Source organism: Gobius niger (genome assembly GCF_951799975.1).
Source record: "Gobius niger genome assembly, chromosome: 7".
Classification (NCBI taxonomy): Eukaryota; Metazoa; Chordata; class Actinopteri; order Gobiiformes; family Gobiidae; genus Gobius; species Gobius niger.
Window position 1 is genome coordinate 32,713,162 of NC_136858.1, and position 19,877 is coordinate 32,733,038.

General features: G+C 42.1%; 1 protein-coding gene across 1 annotated transcript; it reads right to left on the minus strand.

The window, feature by feature from the left end:
- Positions 1 to 4,603: 4,603 nt before the first annotated feature.
- socs5b (suppressor of cytokine signaling 5b) lies at positions 4,604 to 19,648 on the minus strand. The gene is made up of 2 exons (XM_079560586.1): positions 19,382 to 19,648; positions 4,604 to 7,548 (listed from the first exon to the last, which is right to left on the minus strand). Exon 2 carries the CDS (start codon positions 7,515 to 7,517, stop codon positions 5,940 to 5,942), a length of 1,578 nt encoding a protein of 525 aa, XP_079416712.1. The 5' UTR covers positions 7,518 to 7,548; positions 19,382 to 19,648; the 3' UTR covers positions 4,604 to 5,939.
- Between the last annotated feature and the right edge of the window lie 229 nt (positions 19,649 to 19,877).

Below are 19,877 nucleotides of genomic sequence, written 5' to 3' on the forward strand. Positions count from 1 at the left end.
AAAAAAAAAAAAGAAAGTCTTTTCATCAGGCTCCTATTACATAAAACTCATCATTCGTCATACATACAATGTCTTTTTTATTCCTAACGCTAAAGGGGTTATATGGCAAACATGTGCTACGGTTAGTGTCACAAATTTCCCATGGGGAAAACGGGGCATGAGGGTCCGGGGGTAGGACTCTCGAAGCGTTGGGGCCTGCCTGAGTTCGCGATGGGACCAAGGGGTGGGAAAGGGGGGGGGGGAGGAAAGCAGAGGTTATTGTTCATAGGAGTCGAAATATCGCCCCTCACTCCCCTCTGCGTCCCAGGACCCTCCGAGTGGCTCTGCCTATAGCACCTCCTCCTATGCGTGTCCAGAGCGAGCACCGGTCTGCAGCACGGAAACGACTCCAACTGAGTGAACTCCTATGTGAGCGAACATAACTCGAGTGACATCATAGCCATCTCAGAAGCCTATATCCACGGGTTTCAAGTCAAGTTAGGCCCTTCGCACTGGCTGAACACTCACCTTCTTCTCGCTTTCGAACGGTTACAACTCCTCAAAATGGCAGCCGTCTTTTTGATCTAGTTTGCGATCTCTATCTACCGGGCCTATCCACGTGAAACACAAACTGGCGTGAAGTTCGTCGCCTTCTCCGTCAAAACCGACTGTTTGAAATATCTTTTGTTAACAATAGTTTTATAAAGTGCCAGTGCCGGTTAGGACTTCGAGCCACAAGAAGAATATGGCGAGTTTGTGGACCCAGATCCCTAGCAAAAGTATTAAAGTTGTGAGGACATTTTTGTTTGCAACATGCTCAGAATACTGTAGGAATCTTGTATTATGCAGCGCTCTCATCCACGGCCGCTTCAGTTTGTTTGCAATGAAAATACGCGACTTGGAAATGGGCAGAAATGTCAATTAAAGTGATAGTCTGGGAGATTTTAGTTTTATAAAACGTGCAAGTCTTGCATTTTGATGTAAAGTAAGTGATAATATATTATTTTTTTGAAAAGTCCCTCCCCGGATCTCAGCAACTAATCTGGTAAGTCTAGTATCCTCCCACGTTGACCAATGAGACAGGTTTTTCCTGTGAACAAGCCTGTCAGGTCCAATCAGAAGGGAGGGGGAGGAGCTTGATTTTTCTAACTATGTCCTAAGATGTAGAATGAGCCCAGAAAAGCTGTGCATAACTTCAACTTCAAATCATAACTTCAAATCATAACAATGCCACCCAAGAAGTGACTTCCTGTTTCGATCCAGCACGCCAAAATAAAAGCAGCCAGCTCGTCTCATTGATAAGTTCAGCAGGTACTTGCACCATTACAAGAATATAATCAAATACACACATTTTAAGTGTTTTGCCTCATAATAGTTAAGCAGAAAGAAAGTTGAACTAATGAATATGATAGTGCTTTTATTTTGGTGTCCTGGATGAAAACAGGAAGTCACTTCTTGGGCGGCGTTGTTATATGAAGTTGTGCACAGTCAATTGCCGTCATGCGCGAGCTTAATATAGAAGCTGCAGTTACGCATATGATCAGAGGTGGCAGAAGTGAGTATAAAATGACCAACCTGCATCCAGTCCCTTTAAAGAGGGGAGGAATTTGATCATTTTACCTTCAAATCTCACTCCATCTTTCCTCACTTTGCAAACTTACAGACTATCACTTTAAACGAGCACCTTTTTCGTTCATTAAAAGCTGCTTTGGAATAAAAAAATACCTGTAGTATATCAGATTTCTTCAGCACAGGCTTCGGAAATGAGTGAAACTCTCTGGACCGACGGCTACGAAAACAGTGGAGATACTGCACGTTTGAGCACACCTTCGAAATCATAAACCCGGGAAAGGATGTGTTCAAACATTTATCAGGTTAAGTAACATTAAAGTGCTGATTTCAAGTGTTCTGACGCAAATACTGAGAGAGGTTGATAGCGGAGACAGTTTGATAAATGTTTTGCGGATGACTGGACGCTGAAATGTGGGATAGAAATAGAGGACCTATCTGAAGCTGGAGATCGGTGACAAATTAAGGGTATAAATTTAGGATATTTGTTTCTACGTCATGTTATACAGTTCAGATTAGGGCTGTGCAATTAACTGAACTATAATCGCAATCTCGATTTTGGTCAACCTCAGTTATTGGTGGGTTAATATTGTTTAATCTCTGACAATAGAAGTCCATCCGTGAGGAAAAGCAAATCTGAAATCCTTCTTATATTTCCAAATGTGTCCTCTCTGTTACTGCAAACTCTGAATACTATGACACTCCGCTCCTGTAAAGTGCTTTCCGCCTGCGCTGGAAGCAAACATAACCGAGAGAGCTCCTTTCATAAAACTTCTGACCCCCCCCTCCCTGACAGTTTGAGCTGTTCGGGACAGAGGGCACGGCGGGACAACCCGAAGCCCTAAATCAGCTCCTTATCTGCGGGACGTGGACAGACGGAGGAGAAACAGGTGGCGAGTAGTTAAGAAAAATGGCCTCCCACCGTCGGCACAGCAGCCTGCGCAAAATTTATATCCCACTTGGAGAAATGAGGCCTGCGATTAGGACCGAGGAGAGTGGGTTTGCTTAGGGTTCAGGGCGCTTCGGTCTGTTTTGATGGCCATTGTGTCAGATTAGGTTGTTGTAAAAGCTACAGAAGCTTAACGATTCAATACACAGAATATTTTGAGAAGAGGCTGTAATATAATGCGAAAAATTTCTAGAACTGAGAAAGTGGAAGGACGAGATGTTTCAGGGGATTCATTTTCCTGTGTTTTAGGCTCTAGATCAGGGGTGTCAAACATACGGCCCGTGGGCTGGATCAGGCCCGCGAGATGATTTATTCCGGCGTATGTGGAAAAAAAAAAAGTAAGTCTCTAGCCCATTCCTGTGCGGAGTTATGATTTTTTAACCTCTTAACTCCCGCCTGAACCGAGAGGATCTTTTTCCTCACGTCATCAGATTTTTATTCCATCATTATTTTGTTGGGTAGTCAACTCATTTTTGTAACTTTTTTGTCACATTTTTTGTCAAATTTTCATCACATTTTTGGATTTTTTTGGTAACATTTTGTCACAATTTTCCAATTTTTTGTCACATTTTTGTAATTTTTTGTCAATTTCTTGTGATATTTTTGCCACTTTTTCATCAATTTTCCGTCACTTTTTTGTCAATGTTTTCTCACTTTTTTTTCACATTTACATATTTGTTTTCGTCTCAGTTTTGTTGCTATTTTCCAGAAGCTTTTGGACTGGGGTAAAGCCAAACTGGAGAAATTGTGCTCGGTTCAGGTGGGAGTTAAGGGGTTAAAGAATAGCCATATTGCTCAATCTCGCCCCTAGGGGGCCTTAAATGTAAAAAAAAAGGAAAGAGTTCCACACGTGTCCGGTAGAGGGCACTGACATAATAAGAGCTCAGGATATGAACACCACATTATATAGCCACGTGGTAAATGGACAGTCTGCCCCAGGACGGCTGTGGCTTCAATAACAGCTCACCACCACCGAGTGTGGAGTGAATGAATAATGACTATGTAGTACTTTGAGGAACTTGTGACACAGGCTTGTAAAGTGCAATACAAGTGTACAAGTGTATTAATGAAGCTACAGTTAAGTTGGGGTTTTGACTAGAGCTGCTCGATTATTGAAAAAATAATAATCACGATTATTTTTGTCATAATTGAAGTCACGATTATTCAAATGATTATTTGTTGCCTTTAAAAAAAAGTCTATCTTTATTTTATTTATTTATTAATCAAAACACTATGATGATATTTTATGTTTTCTGGACAGTCATAAAAGTACAAATGATTTCAAGTTTGCCTTGATTAAAGAGAGGTCTCTGTTTCACACCTGCCCCCTGCTGGCCAGCCCTCACACCTGCGCAAGTAAACTAAGCAGTGCGGCCTGATGACATTATCACACAGCGCTGTATGTTTTTATGTCAGACAAGCATGAGCCATGGCACGTGAAAAGTGAAGGGAAAATAATCCCAGCGGCCTGAAATAACGCAAGTCTGCTTTGCAAAAAAAAAAAAAAGGAAAAAAAAATATATATATAATTGATTTTTTGCGATTATGCTAATTTTGTAATCGTTTACTATTGTAATCGAAATCGTAGTCGAATTTCGATTAATTGCACAGCCCTAGTTTTGACCAAATCACAGCTTATTATTAGTCATTTATTGGGAAAACTTTCTCTACTTTATGCGGCCCGCGACCCGCCGTGGGAGCTTAATTTCGGCCCGCGACCCAAAATGAGTTTGACACCCCTGATCTAGATAAATAAACGCTGGTACGCCCACACTACATGTTCTCTATATTTCTCTGTGTAATATAAGGCAATGCACTCGTCATTACAGACATCTGCTCTCAATGCTCAAAATATGTCATGATTGGCAACTCGTGTGAATCCAACAGACGAGTCATATTTATATAATAAAATTACAGAAAATAAACATTTAACGTTTTTTTTGTTCTAAATTTTGCTTCTTACAGCTGCACTATAAAACACAATTTCCGGCAAAATATATATTATTGTGTGTATATTATGTATTAAATAAATGCTACATTGAGGGACGACAAGCTGCTGTCAAGGCCTCGTATGTTTGAAACTTTACAAATGTACTTTTTAAATATCTCTGTTCACTCTGCACATGTGGTACTATGGCTTTGTGTGCATTTCAGGACACGTTTGCAGAGGTCAAACTTCATTATAGTGGGTTTTAAACGTAACAAGACGACAAAGACAGAACATGTTGCTGTTTGCTGCCTGCACAACTGCCGTCTTTGCAATCGGATAATTGCAATTTCTATTCAAATGAGATTAACTGTGCGGCTCTAAAACTTTGGATTTCTCTGCGGAAAACTCTACACTCCCTGCCTTCATGAATAATGCCATGTTTTTGGTCCAAATATCCGGTGCATGGATCATCACAGACACGTATGTAGAAACATGAACCATCTGGGACCTCCGCATGAACTTTTCCAGTTTGTGATCTCATCAATATTTCAGATTTACTGTTTCACCTGACGCTCTGTTACTGTGGTGAAGTGGCTGAATGAACCAGCCTCAAAACTCACGCCAAATGATTCAATGAAGTCACGATTTGGAAAGTACACATTGTCCAAGTTAGGCTGCTTTATGGTTTAAAACTAGGCCAGTTATTTTAAGTTTTGCTACTGACAACAAAATTATAGTTTTATCTTTGGGGAGCAATGTTTAATACAATTATTAAAATAAAGCTACAGGAAACATCATAGTTATGTCCCAGACGTTCGGTCTTCTCCAAACAAGAAACGATTTTCTTATTGTAAGTAGGACACTGCAGCTGATCCATTATTTATCACTATTAAAGGAACATTTGTGAACGTGCTGTTTCTGTCCCTGAAGCACTGCCTTCAACTCTCGGTTTAGCACCAAATATAAAACACTGGATGAGCGGCCCACCACTGGAGGGCCCTTACAGCGAGCACGATTAATAACACTATCTAAAGCTTATTAAAAATAGAATTAAAATCTGACCACTAAACCTTTGTGTTTGTCTGTTCCCTGTGTCTCAGCCCTGAAGAAGCCGCTCGGAGGCGTGGCGCCGCAGAGGGCTGGAGTTTGAGTTTGCTCAGAGCCTGATGCCGCTCGGTGCTTTAGACAAAGACAATGGAGGGTGCACTGTACAGATGAAGTGAGCCACTGGGGTGGGCAGGGAGGCATGCAGGTCACAGGCAGGTGGCGCTGTGGAGTCAGGCAGACATTTAGCAAAAAATTAAGAGACAAAACACAAAGTGCTGATATTTGTGCCTTCCCTCTCGTTCAAAGAAACCTGTTGAACACAAGCCGTGTGCTTGCCGTTATATGCATTTCTGTGGTGTAAGTAATAACTAAAGATTAGAATGAATCCTGTATAGCTTGTTACATTTAATTCCTCCAAAGAGCCGCGTGTCTCTGTCTGATCAGGAATATGGGAGTTCATCAGGACTATTTGAGCTTGAGCGGCGGCTCTCGCTCCAGCCAGCGCACTCGTACTTTCTGTTTGTAATGGTACTCCTTCAGGAAGTCCTGCAGCGCGGGCGGCAGCGGCAGCGAGCCGATGCCATCGTACGTGGTCCAGCGGCAGATGGCAGCGCGGGCCAAGTGCTGTAAGGAGAAAGGGAAGGTCCGGTGCAGCGGCGCGGTGAGCAGCGGCTCAAAGAACATGCATGCGCTGGGGTCCTTGTAGTGCTCCAACAGCCCAGTGACCGTGGACGAGTGGAACACGCACGGGTCGTGAGCGTCGAAGCTGAAGTTGTGGTTCCACTGCTCGATGCGCGCGTGCAGAGAGCGGTTGTAGCGCCGAAAACTGACAGAGAACAGGTAGTCCTCCTGGGCAGAGTCCCGCAGCAGGAAGGTGCCCTCCGGCCGGCCGTCCAGCAGCGCCTCCGCCTCGTACCGGTCCATGACGCCCCAGTAACAGGGCAGCGCGCTGATCTGCAGCAGGTCTGGCACCAGGCAGTGGATGTAGTCGATCTGAGTGTGCACCTTCCAGGGCCCGGGCTGCTGCCGGCTGTGGCCCTCTCCAGAGGCGTGTCTCTGTTTGGGGCGCCGGGCCTGGAGGCAGAGTGTGGTGGAGTCCTCCTCAGAGTCACAGTCCTGAGCTGACGCCCCGCCCGAGTGGCCCTCCCCCTCTGCCAGGCCGGGGGTCATCTTTGGTCCCAGTTTGTAAAGAGTGGAGCTGGGGACGGAGGCCTCCAGAGTGTGGATCTGAGCGTTGGGGGGCGGGTCGACCCCCTCCTCGATGCTGAGGCGCCGGCGCTCGCGCAGACGCTCCTCCTCGTCCTCCGGAGAGACCTGTCCTGAATCGAAGGCGTCCAGCAGTGCAGTGGAGGAGTGGGGGCTCACGGGGGCCGTGTGCTGCTTTATCAGGTGCCACTTGTGGGCCAGGTCGGAGCCCGGGGGGAAGGGGCAGGTCTCCAGCATCAGCTCCGTCAGGTGGATCTTCCGTTTGGTGGAGATGGGGGACTTGGCAGAGCGGGACCGTCTGTGAGTGGGCAGAGGCAGGCACAGTCCCACAGTGTCGCTGAATCGCTGTCTCAGGGTCCTGGCATTGACCCCCCGCCCTGGGACAGAATCACAGATCTCAGGGGCCGAGCTGACGCCGTAGCGCCTCTCCCTGCGGCTGGCCCTCATCCGTCCCGAGCGGCCCTCCAGAGAGCTCTGTGTTTTTGTGGAACATGAGTGTTTTTTCTTGCCGCCCCATGGTGCGTGGCGAGAGTATGAGTCTCTACGGGCCAGAGGGACGCCTGCCCCTCCGCGGAGGTCCTCCGTGTCCTTGTCTATGGAGATCTCCACGATCTGCGGGATGTCCGACACACAGTTGTGATGGCGTCGCCCTGTAGCAGCAGGGATCGGCTGCAGGCTCCGGGCTGGGCTGGTGGGGGCAGAGGCGGAGGAGGATGGGGGATCTGAGGGGCTCAGCTCCACCACACAGTGCACCTCCTCTGCCTCGGGACGCGCCTCCGAAGCTCCACCGCTGCTGTGGAACAGGGTCTGACATCTGCTCTTCAGGTTACTCCACATGGTACCACTGTTCAGTCAGGGCCGCCGGGACCTGCAGGAGACACAGATCTGCTTTAGAGGCTAAGAGTGGAGCGCACAAAAACCTACAACAGGGTAACATTTACAAGAGGAACAGAGAAATCACTTAGAAAGAGATTTTATCCCTTTAGAAAGAGATTTTATCCCTTTAAAAGTCAAATGTTCAATGTTCCTGGATCCATTATTTACACTATAGCAGGGGTCGGCAAGTTTGCGTTGAAGGGGGCCGATTTTCATCATCGCCAAAACACCAAGGGCCGAACCTCAACATTGTAGCCTAAAGTAAATAACTTTTTCTGCAAATGCCAAAGTTTTACATCAGTGGTTCCCAAGTCGGGACCCAATGTTACCCTTGGAAGGCAGGCCCAAATAACCCAAATAAAACCATAATTTGTCAAATATTGGACAAAATATTGTGTTTTCCCACACAAGTTTTTATTGACCAAGCAGTAGATATGCCTTTAAATCTGAAATTCCATGCAGCTTCAGACGGATCATGTTGAAAAAAAGTTTCCTATAGACTCGCGACCCACTGAAAAAGGTTCTGCGACCCACTTTTGGGTCCCGACCCACCAGTTGAGATTCACTGTTTTAAGTGGGATATTCTGCCAGGGCATTTTTTGAATACTGACACTATTTCTTGCATTTTTAGAGTACTCTAAAAGGAATTTGATCTCTTATTTGCATACTAATATTTCTCAAAATCATCTTGAGGGCCAGAGGTTCTCTGCTGGAGGGCCAGATTTTGCCCGCGGGCCTGACGTTGCCTACCTCTGCACTATAGCAACATCTTGTACATTTTGAGGTCGTTATGAGCAAAAAGATATGTCTCATTTCCATTTGGTTCGATGAAAACTTTAAACCTAAATATCTCAGAACACAGACAGAACCTTATAATTCGAAGGGGACAATTTGGTTGAAACTTTTGTGCGGAGCCGGTGAGAGTTTTCGAGAGGCTCCTTTTCCCCGGGTTTGGTGTGCAGCATACAGAATGTTCTCCATTTAAATTCCCCAGACTGCTGTGTATCTAGTAATTAGCCACGGTGTTGGTGTGAGAGCAGGAGCGAGTTCGGGCGCCCAGTGCAGCGCGGAGTTGCCAGGCAGACGTGCAGCGGCACAAGGCCACAGCTATAAATGAACTGGATCTGCTCACAGCTGATGTGAGGTATGTACTGTATTACCGAGCCAGTCTAGACCTGACCAGGCTCAGCGCAGAGGCAGACACACACCCTGCTGATTTATCTCCAAAACAGTAGTCGACATGTATTTGGACGTGTGGCACATTGCAGCGTTGACACGTGAAGCAAATTAAACGAGCGGCCCGCCAGCAGGAAGGCGCTTCAGACACAACCGCTTTATGGGTTTCAAGACATTTTTTTTTTAATACATAATTGTTACTGACAAAAAGCCAAACCCTGCAGGAAATGGGACAGTCAATTACCATTACTGCTGACTGCGCGACTTATTTTAATTGATGGAGGTTTCAGCACAAAACCAAACAGCCGTAAACTCAGCTTTCAGGGCCAATAAAACGTTAGAAAGGGCGCATATCTGGACTCCATTCATGTCGTATTTATAATCCTTATCTTTCAAATAACTGATGCTAAAAACGTGCAAAGCTTCAAGGAATTCAAGAGAGCACAGACCTCTGCGGCGGCACAGCGCAGTATTTTAGTTTCATATATTTTACAGCAGAAACTTTTCCAACAAACGGTTTTATGACACTGATAACATAAGTAAAGCTGCAGTTCACACATGAACAATAGCAGTAACAATAGTGAAAATAGCAACAAAACAGACGAAAACAAGGATGAAAATGTGAAAAAAGTGAGAAAAAATGGACGAAAAAGTGACAAAAATGCACAAAAAATTTACAAAAAAAAATGACAAAAATGTACAAAAATTTGACAAAAAAGTGAGAAAAATTTGACGAAAAATGGAGAAAAAATGGACGAAAAACACTATGATCAACTTCTTTGTTAAAGAGTTTTTGTGTTTAGTTCAGCAACGTTATAGCTGCGGGTTCTGTCTCTAAGGAAAAAATATAACCCTCACTTAGTTCAATTTAAAGCTGAGGTACCGGATTTCTTTCAAATGTGACATTTTTAGTTTTGGCCCATACTTGTTTCTAGCTTGTTTCATGCAAATTCATTATTTGCATGTTTCACGCCCATGTAAAGCTGGAGAAGTGAAGAAGGGGGAACCACGCCCAAAATACATGGAACTAATTTAGATTCTTCCATCGCTCAGTAAATGTTTAGGTGAAGACAATGTAACAAAATCAGTTTTTTGCTGTATTTACAACATGCTCTGAAAAATAAATTTACTCTACAGCAAAAAGTCAGGTACCCCAGCTTAACCTCTTACCACCCGCCTAAACCAAATGCATTCTGTCCTCTTTGGCAATTATATAGGTCTGTGTAACACCTCATTTGAAAGCCAAGACCCACAAAACGGATCTTTTTCCTCACGTTGCTGCTGTGTTGTGTCACCTTTTTTATGTTTTTATTTTTTATTTTTATTTTGGTCACGTTTTTGTTGAGTTTTTGTGATTTTTATTGTTGAATTTTTGTCACTTTTTGGTTGTGTTTTTGTCACATTTTTGGTGAATTTTTGTCACTTTTTTGTTGATTTTTGTGAATTTTTGTCACTTTTTGGTTGCGTTTTTGTCACATTTTTGTTGAATTTTTGTCCGATTTTTGGTGATTTTTTTTCACTTTTTGGTTGCGTTTTGGTTGAATTTGTGTCACATTTTTGTTGAGTTTAAATCCTTCTTTTCTTCTCATTTTTTGTGGCTGTTTTGGTGCTTTTTTCCCAAGAAGCTTTTTTGATTAATTTGATTTTTTTAATTTGATGAATTTAATTTGATTAATTTTTTTGAAAATGGGATCCGTTCAGGTGGGAGTTAAGAGGTTAAATGCCAGTAAATCCAAGTAATGCTTTTTAAAGGCCCTATGCCTGATTTTTTTGGTGGAAAAGGAAGTCGCTCGATGAAAATGATAGTCATAGTCCAAACTAATTCCTATCCTTTGCAACATATTTGCAATATCCCCGATTCGACAGGCTTATAGGCACATTTCACAACATGCAGGGTCACTTCTCAGGGTCATTGTCACAGAAATGCAGGAAAACTCGCCCGAGAGTTCATGAAATTGATACGAATGCTTTGTAATTAGACGCACTGTGTTTACAATACACTTGAGGACAAAACTCAATTTGTTCCATTACAAGAAAGAAGAAAAACAATCTGGTTTAGTGCCTTTAATACTTCTTTCTTATGAGATTATTAAAATATCTGTTTCCCTTCATTTCTATTCTGAACGATAGCTTCTTAGTGTGACGGGTCTGACTCTGCTTCATTCAGAATTGTACATTCGCAGATACATTTCCCCGCCTGAACACGACGCCGGGACTAGTTTAAGCACATCGAGGGGCCCGAGCGGCACCACTGCCTTCTGCGTCTGCCATCCAGGAACTTTGCCCTCCAGCGTTGATCAAAGAAACCAGATATTTGCACGTCCAGATTAAATACAGTCAATAAGTCAAATAATCGGAATCCAAAATCTTAAGCAAATAAAGAATACGACCTCAGCAACAATGTAAAACTCAACTCAGTGAACCCTCGGTGAATGTTTATCTAGAAGGGGAAAAAAAAAATCGATTTCAACTAGTTTAAGGGCAGGACGCTCCCGTTACCTGATCAATAATATCTTTTTACATTCTCAGGACATTGACTTTCCGTAGAGGAATACAACACGACCAGTGGTTTTGCAGGGCTACAGTAAAGAGTCATTTATATCCCATAGATGTTCAATAAATCCAGTTAAAGAAAGAAGTCATGCGGGTGATGGGAACTACAAGGTTTACTCAGTTCAATTCACGGCATTTGAGTTACAATCCTTCCACCGTAGATCTATTGTAAACGCAGCATTTGTGAAAGAAAATCAGACTGTGTGAGCTGTGTTAGCATCTAAATATAGACCCTGTTTTTTTATTTTTTACCAATCGCTAACGTGGAAGTAACGGTCTAAATCAGCGCGGTGTTTTCTTGGGCGTCGGGCCCAGTTCACATCTCAACGCCGTCTCACTCCCGAGCTCCGGCTGAAACGTGCTTCTCATTAAGTCACGTGAATCGGGACGTGCAGGAAAAGTCTGTGGGAGCTGGGAACGCGTTTGGGCAGCAGCTCGGAGACTTCGCTCAGCCACCTCCGACTTTCGCAGTTTGAAAACGGGACAATTCGCTTTAAGGAGGCAAGACGAGGCAAGGCAGGGACAAACCACGACAAACATTCTTCCTTCAAACGTTTATGCATTGACTTTATTCAAGCAGAAAGGTCCATGTGAGATTCAGAAACACGTTATACATGTTTAAGCCATGGGGAAACTTATACAGACACTTGCTGTACAGCGCTATCTGTACAGTGGTGTTGTGGTGGCATGAACTTTAGGTTTAGACCTATCATGGACTGTCTATTTAGCCATAGTCTTTGCAACATTCAAATTAAAGCAGAACTATTTTACTTTAAAGGGGGGTATTATGCAAAATCGACTTTTTCAAGCTTTACATCATGTTATTATGTCATTCCCTCATTAAAAACATGCCTGAAGTCACGTATTTTTGAGTAGTCTGTAAAAACTCTGATGGCAGCCATTTTAGGGATAGGTTTGCCTGAGTCCTCCTAGGAACGCCCCCACCTCCTGGAGACGCCTCCGAGCTTTCGTCACCAGCCGAGTAACCAACCACTGCTCCTCAGCGGAACCCCCTCCCCACTGATGCCACAGACAGCGTGTGGAGGGGGCGTGTCGGAAAGGGTCAGAGGTTCTTAAAGAGACAGAGGCCTATTTCAAGACATTCACTACAGCCATTTTGAGAGAGCAATTTTATACAAGGCAGTTATTTTAATTTACTGCATTTACAGACCAACAGAAGGTTTTGTCATCATTGTAGTGTGCTATGGACTGGTGCAATGTGATTGAATCCTTTCTGTAGTCCCTCTTACAAGTGTGAATGTGATGATTGGAGGGTCTTTCATCTCCCACTGGTATCTGGCAACTTTCCCTCTCTCTGACCGGGCAGCCCCAATACACACTTCGCTGCTCTCAGTTGTCTACAAAATCACTTTTGCCAGACAGGTAAGTTGTGACTGTATTCTGTCTACAGCTTTGGTTTGTTGATGAACATTTTGCAAAATGTTATTTCACTTATCACAATCAGTTAGGGCAAAGCTAACTGTGAGCTAGCGCTACTTTAGCAGTATTTACAGCCAAGTTTGAGCGGGAAAAAAATATATCTATTGTATAATTGGGTTGTGGCACAATGTACAATATCACTCTCTCCCTTTTCTCAGCATAGTATTTACTCTCCCGGACAATGAGTGAAAAGAAAACGCAACATGCCACGACAGCTGCTGTAGCGCTTGTGGCCTCTAGGGGCAAAAGTTGCTTAGTTTTGCTTTAAGGTTTATCTTTCAATTCAACTGAAGCAAAAAGAAAACACCCTTTATTTTACACAAGCTTCCTTTTGCAAATTTAAAACCCACACACATTCATTCTGATTGCACATATTTCATTATTTTACTCCTCTGATTCTACCATGTTTAATATTTCAACCATATTTTGAACGATTGAGAAACAAACATTTGTCTCTAACATTCCCCAGAAAACAAAGCATCTGAGGAGGGACGCAGCTGGAGAGAAAATGCTGATGCGCGAACTCATATTGTAACCTCACACCGCGCTGCGTCGTGTCCAATGCAAACGTAAGGCACCTTTTTATCGGGCAAATCTTAAAACGACCTTATTTTCCATTGAGGTTTGCAGTTTAGCTCCGGTTTGCTAATCGCGTATAAGATACAAACAGCTATAACTAGGTTTTTCAGGTGGAATGAAACTCTAGCGCTAGCACAGCTGCTACCCTCAAGGACAAACATGTCTGAATTAAAATGGACAAACTAAACCAGAAAAACATCAAAGTAGTGACATTGATCAAATAAATAAAAAATGTCAAAAAGTAAAATCAACTAGATCGCAGCTACATTTCTAACATTTCAAAACAAAAACTGAAATATCACTCAACAGAAGGGATAGGCGACACCACATTTTTTACTTTTGGGGTCATTTTTCTCAATACTGATATCGATACTGGTAATTTTCTATGGGTGAATGTATTTTAATCAATATACATTTCTAAAACTGGCTACTTTATATAATTAATAGGTAAATTAAGATTAGATTATTTTAACTGGTTAATTAAACAATGTTAAGCTACGATTTTTTAACTAATTAATTGTCTTGGAGAGTAAATACTACGCTGACAGGAAAGGCGAAGGGAGAGAGGGTTACTGTGCATCCAATTATACAATGGAAATATTTTTTTTCACTCAAACTTGGCTGTAAATACTGTTTAAAGTGACGCTAGCCCGCAGTTAGCTTTGCCCGTTAGCCTGCTAGCTTCTTCTTCGTGATTCTGTTAGTGTGTATTGGTGACTCCGGTCCGGTGGTAGTCAAGTTGCAAACATGGTTTTCTGGCCAGAGACACCAGGGGAAGATGAAAGACCCTCTAAGCATCCCATAAACACGTGTATTACCACCACAGGGACTACGGAAAGGATTTATTAAGGTAAACACGTTACTTAGTACTGCTTTAATGGCAAAACAGAATCTAAACCAGAATCATATGGCTGGCTTAGTTCAATCCTCTGCTGCCGTTTTGGCTCAGAACAAAGATGTAAATCATCCTTTTATGTTTAAAATTGCTGCCATGCCTTCTTTTTACGTATGCAAATTAGTATCGATGCCTTTTGCCCAATATCGATACTTAAAAAGCAACAGCACATTTTGTCCCACACTGATCAAAGCCATGGTCAGATCAATGTTTTTCTCTCTCAAATGAAATCTGAAGAAAATTAATTTGATGAAGCTTTACTTCCTGAGACTCGGATGGGACGCAGCCATGACTGGATTAAAACTCAAAAAAGGCCTTGGGCGGAAAGAACGGCCACTCGATCGATAGCTGTAATTCACAACAATAGGAGACGCTCGTCCTAAACCACAGGGTTCAAGCTTCATTACGAGTCGTCACTAAATTGCAGCAAATCTAATATTAGGGAGGAAGAGTCAGGACACAAGCCACAAATTTTCCTCAGCTAAGTTTAATGTAATGCACTCGTGTCGTGTGATTTTAGTCTTGGCTTAAAATATATCTACTGTGTTTGTTCCCCGCAGTTGTTTTGTCTCCCAATTTTAAAACCCTCCTCAGATCAGTATCGTCTGCTTTCAAATGCTCAAAGATCATTACATGTTTGGAACGTCACACAAAAACATGACCAATCCACTTTCTGCAGACCGCTACACTTTTTTATAACGCTACACTAGAATTTACACTTTCTACACTGCTATTATTCGTAATCCCTGCTCTAAAACTGCACGTTCATGTCACTGCTGCTTACTTAGACTTAGAGCATGCAGCAAGTTATGAGTCATGTCGACCGTGAGCTGGAACTTGGTAAATTTGTAACTGTGCGCTTTGGTGCTGCTGCTTTTGATGCGATCCAGACGAGACTGTGTTTAGGAATATCAGGGAGACACGACTTCGGATGCATTTTTTAACAACAGACTTGACATTTTCATTGTATACGTTCATCCAAATCAGTGAACCAAACCTTTTATGAACAAAGTGAACCTCACACAACCAAAAGTGTGGGTGTGTGTGTGTGGGTCAGTCCCGAGCTTGGATGCAAAGGTGATTCTCATTCTCATGCTGCATTCTATGTCCACGGATATTTCAACATTATAACTTTTGAGTAATAATAGTAGTATACCGCATTTTATGGAGGAGAGGGAGGTGGCAAAAAGTGATTTATTTGTTTACAATTTACTATAAGTAATAGGGCTGGGACAAAATATCGGATCGGATTGGGATCGCAATACTTTGAGCTGCAATACCAAGTATCAATACTTGTGTTTGGAGGCATTTTTATCATGCACTTTTTCCAGTAACAGCTCTTAACACGTCAGTAAATGTCAAATGGCACTGGGTTTATAAACCTTGGACACATGACAATTTCCTTTTTTACACATTTAAAGGTATTAATATATATTATAAATCATGATAACTTATTGTATCACAATACGTATCGGATCGCGACAAAAGTGGATTGTCCCAGCCCTAATAAGTAACAATGTAATAAGTAACGTGCAAACCATAAAGGAGGCAATAAAGAAAAAGAAGTGAAGAGATATAATTTTTTTTTTTAAAAATCAGAAAACCACCTTCACATCACACGCTTGAACAAACAAAAGGCATTGCAAGGCACGTTGCAGAATATGAGAATTTGAGGGGAAAAGTGCATTCACTTTATTTTTTATTTCATTCAGAGCATCCTCAGTAGGCCTGGGCGATATATCGATATTTAAGATACATCGATTTATTTTTAAATGAGATATGGAATTAGACCATATCGTGTATATCGGGATATTTCAAATTCCCCCCCAAAAAGTTTATGTTACATTTTGTTATCTCTTCATATATAAATGCTGCCCTATTTTGTTTTCTAGGTTCTTTTTATTTAAATGTGCACCTTACGGAGCTTTGTTATACAGTGTTTAAGTTTACATTTTATAGTCAGTTTTCAAAAAAATATATATATATCGTATATATCGATATTCAACCAAAATTGATTGGGATATGACTTTTGGTCCGATATCGCCCAGTCTTCATCATCAGTGGTGAAAGATGTGCCATAATGAAAATTCAAGAGAACATAAAGGTTAACCTTTTACCACCCGCCAAAACCAAATGCATTCTCTCCTCTTTGCCACTTTCGTCACTTTTTATTTCCCTTATGTGTTTTTGTGACTTTTTTTTATGGCACTTTTGTTACTTTTTTGCTGGATTATTGTCCATTTTTGTTGCTGTTTTGTCACATTTTTTGCTGCTCTTTTGTCACTTTTTTGCTGAATTTTTGTCACATTTTTTGCTGGATTTTTGTCACTTTTTTGCTGAATTTTTGTCACTTTTTGCTGGATTTTTGTCACTTTTTTGCTGGATTTTTGTCAATTTACATCCTCATTTTCTTCTTGTTTTTTGTCGCTATTTTAAAGAAGCTTTTAGATTTGCAGAATTTGGAGAACAGGAGAAAACATGTTCAGGTGGGAGTTAAGAGGTTAAAACAAGATCAAATAACGATATGCTGAAGATCACGCTGCTCTTAGCCGTCTACAATACCGGAATTTAGTTACACATTTGGGAATACAATATTGCTGATAACACGCAAATAATGCTGATATGCTGTAATGTGCATAGCCACGTTATTAACACGACGAAGCTAATGTACTCGGTCTTGAACATTTCTAACAACGCATTCACAATTCTGCATCTATCCGTTTCATTTCTGCTCCAAAGCCCGTCTTGTCTGCCTTCAATGCAACTCCCCTGTGGCATCCCATATTGGAGACATCTGGCTGGAACTGTCTCCCCGTCTCAGCAAAGTCAGGATTAATAATTTAAACAATGCCTATCCTACATAATCCCTCCCTGTATGTGGCACCGACAACAAAAAAGCCAACACCAGCCGAGTGACCCGGGTGTCTTTTCTGCGAGCTGCTCAAAAGCCCTAAGTGGAAAATACAAATAGTTGTAGGTTAGGTCCAACACACACCCATTCTCCAGGGACCACAGTGCGCCGAGCAAAAGCACTGGAGAGGAGGAGGACGCCTTTAGCCCGGACCACCATTAAATGAGACGTGAGCGCGAGTGTCTTACATTCATAAAGATGTAAGAGGAGCAAAGAGATAACGCGCTTTTGCTTTGGTTAATCAACATAATGAGCGCAACCTGATTAAGATAAGAATATAATACGACACATTAAATCTAGGGCTGCTCGATTGTGGAAAAGGATTATTTTGTCGTAATTAAATAAAGCACATTTTATTCATAGTATTTTCTTTTTGCGGTACAATGCAGTAAAGGCAGTCCGTGATGAAAAGCCAAACAGATTTAGAAGCTTATACATTTCTGCTGCCCTTAAATCTACTTCATGATTATTGTTTAAAGATAATTGCTGAACAAATACATGATTAAATGAAGCATACTACAAAGATAAAGGTTATAAATCAAGACAACAGGCCAGATGTAATCCAAGACTGTGTAACTTTTCTTCACCGACGCGGTAAATCTCACAAATAAAGCACCACCACAAAAAGTATGAATCTTCTACAATATAGAATTAAACATAAACAAGTCTCTGATGAAGTTTGGTTGAAGAATATTTTCCAGAATTAATTTTAAAGTCAAATTCTCAGGTTGTCCTTATAATGTGCAAATATTCAAAGCATGTTTTCTCAATTTAGTGTGAGATTATAGGTCCTGTCACTCAAAGCAGACTTGTCATTGGCACTTAATCAAGTCAGGGTCCTTACAAATGTGTAGCCTAACTATTTACATGTCCAGCACCTTCCATACACAACATTGACAAAATCAACAACAAATTAGCTTTATTTTGTGTGAACAAGAAGCAGTTTTTCTTAATATTTGCCTTGCCGTAATTTGCTACTGATACGATTTACACTTGAACTGCTACTTATTCCTTCAATTCACTCATCATTAATCAGATTATGCATATTAAACAAAGCTACGAAACAAGACTGACAGTTTAAACATCAATGTTTAAGCCAGTAAGCCAATAAACTAAAGTGGCACTAACCATCAGACCACTTAGTTGAAATTATGCACATGTTACATTAAAAAAAATGAACAATCCACACTGCAAATGTGTGAAAATTTTAAGACTAGAGACATTTTGAAACAAAGCACATAGTTACAACTGCAACATTATAGCTACATAGTAATAACTGGTTAGTAGCTAAGCCTGATATATTAGGAACCCAATTACTGCAAAGAAGGGCCCGTAGTTATTATCTTGCCACATTGTCAGCGAGCAATCCATCAAGGTAAAGTTTGTCACATCAGGGATATGATAGCGGGAGCAGGGCCTTTTGGGATTGTGGAGGCCTCATAGCATCTACAGTCAATCCCTCTGCACCGCTAAATGTAGCTTCGGTCGCTTTAAATGCTTGGCTAGCAAGTTAATAACTGCCAGATCTGCGTGGCAACTCAATTGAGCACTACTACCGCTTTCTTGATAATAACACAAACGCAATGACCAGTGTTTGTTGACCAGAAGACACAATTTAAAGGCAACTTTCTACCCAAGCTGTCAAAAAAACCTGCTAACCCAGGACTCTTCAGAATGGAACTACTGTAGCTACCCGATTCGTATCACGACCCGATTTGCTTCAAAAAGTGCTCTGCGCATGCGCCCGTCACTGGGTACGGGAACTCTGCTCGGACAAACTAGTTCAGAATCAAGTCAGATATCGCTAATAAATTCACTAATGACCCGATTCGTACGACAAAATTAGCACAATAAACAAATATGACTCGTCAAATGAGCTGGGAAAGTAAAAACAAGCGGAACCAGCGAGAAGCAATACGTGGGTCGTGAGAACTTGACGTGCATGCGGATTTTGACACATAACTTTGAGAAGCAGTGGCACATAAGCATAATTTGGCCTCGTAATTAGCTTAGTGTAGAGTATTTAAAGAATACGTCAGCTAACAAAAAAACACAGGCTAATAAGTCGTTATTACCGTTGTTTGTCCAAGCCAGACGCATGCCTGATGCAGATCGGGTAGTGACAGGCATATTAGCATGTTAGCTAGTGAAAAATCGACGGAGAAAAATTACACAATTAACTTCAGCGACTTTGCAGAGCTGGCATATGCCGAAAAGTCAACCGTGCCGTGCGAGGTAAGTAAAGGATTCCTTCTGGAAATTATGTCTTACCCGTGTGCCTCTCCGAAAGCACTATTCAACAGCTTTCTTTGTCTGCAAAAAATGGCTATAAAGAGAAGTCAGGCTTATATCCCCCTTGTGGACCACGGCGTCGGATGAAAGCGCTAAATCTTCACGGGTACTTGATGGTAACATCCCGGAGTCCTTTGTGAGATTCAATTGATAAAACTAAGGTCCTTTAAAACGTAAATGCCGTTGTTTCAGGCCGACGGGAGGCATTTCTTCTTCATGGTGGGGGTCTAGCCAATATGACGGCGGAGACTGGAGCGGACACAGAGCTGGAGAGGCGGACCGAGAGGGAGGCGACTGACAGCGGCCCGGGCCAATGGAGGAGGCGGGCAGGACGGCCACTTCCGACGGCCAAGCCACGGCAGGGAGCGAAATCTTGTTTCCTAGGATTATAGTTGGTACACTGTATTCATATATCCTTGTGGTTAGGGTGTGGGTAAGTGCAAGGGTTAGGATGAGTGCTATCCTATTCCTAACA

Excerpts from the sequence above, each read along its gene's own strand:
- socs5b (XM_079560586.1), bottom strand. The coding sequence starts at position 7,517 with ATGTGGAGTAACCTGAAGAGCAGATGTCAGACCCTGTTCCACAGCAGC.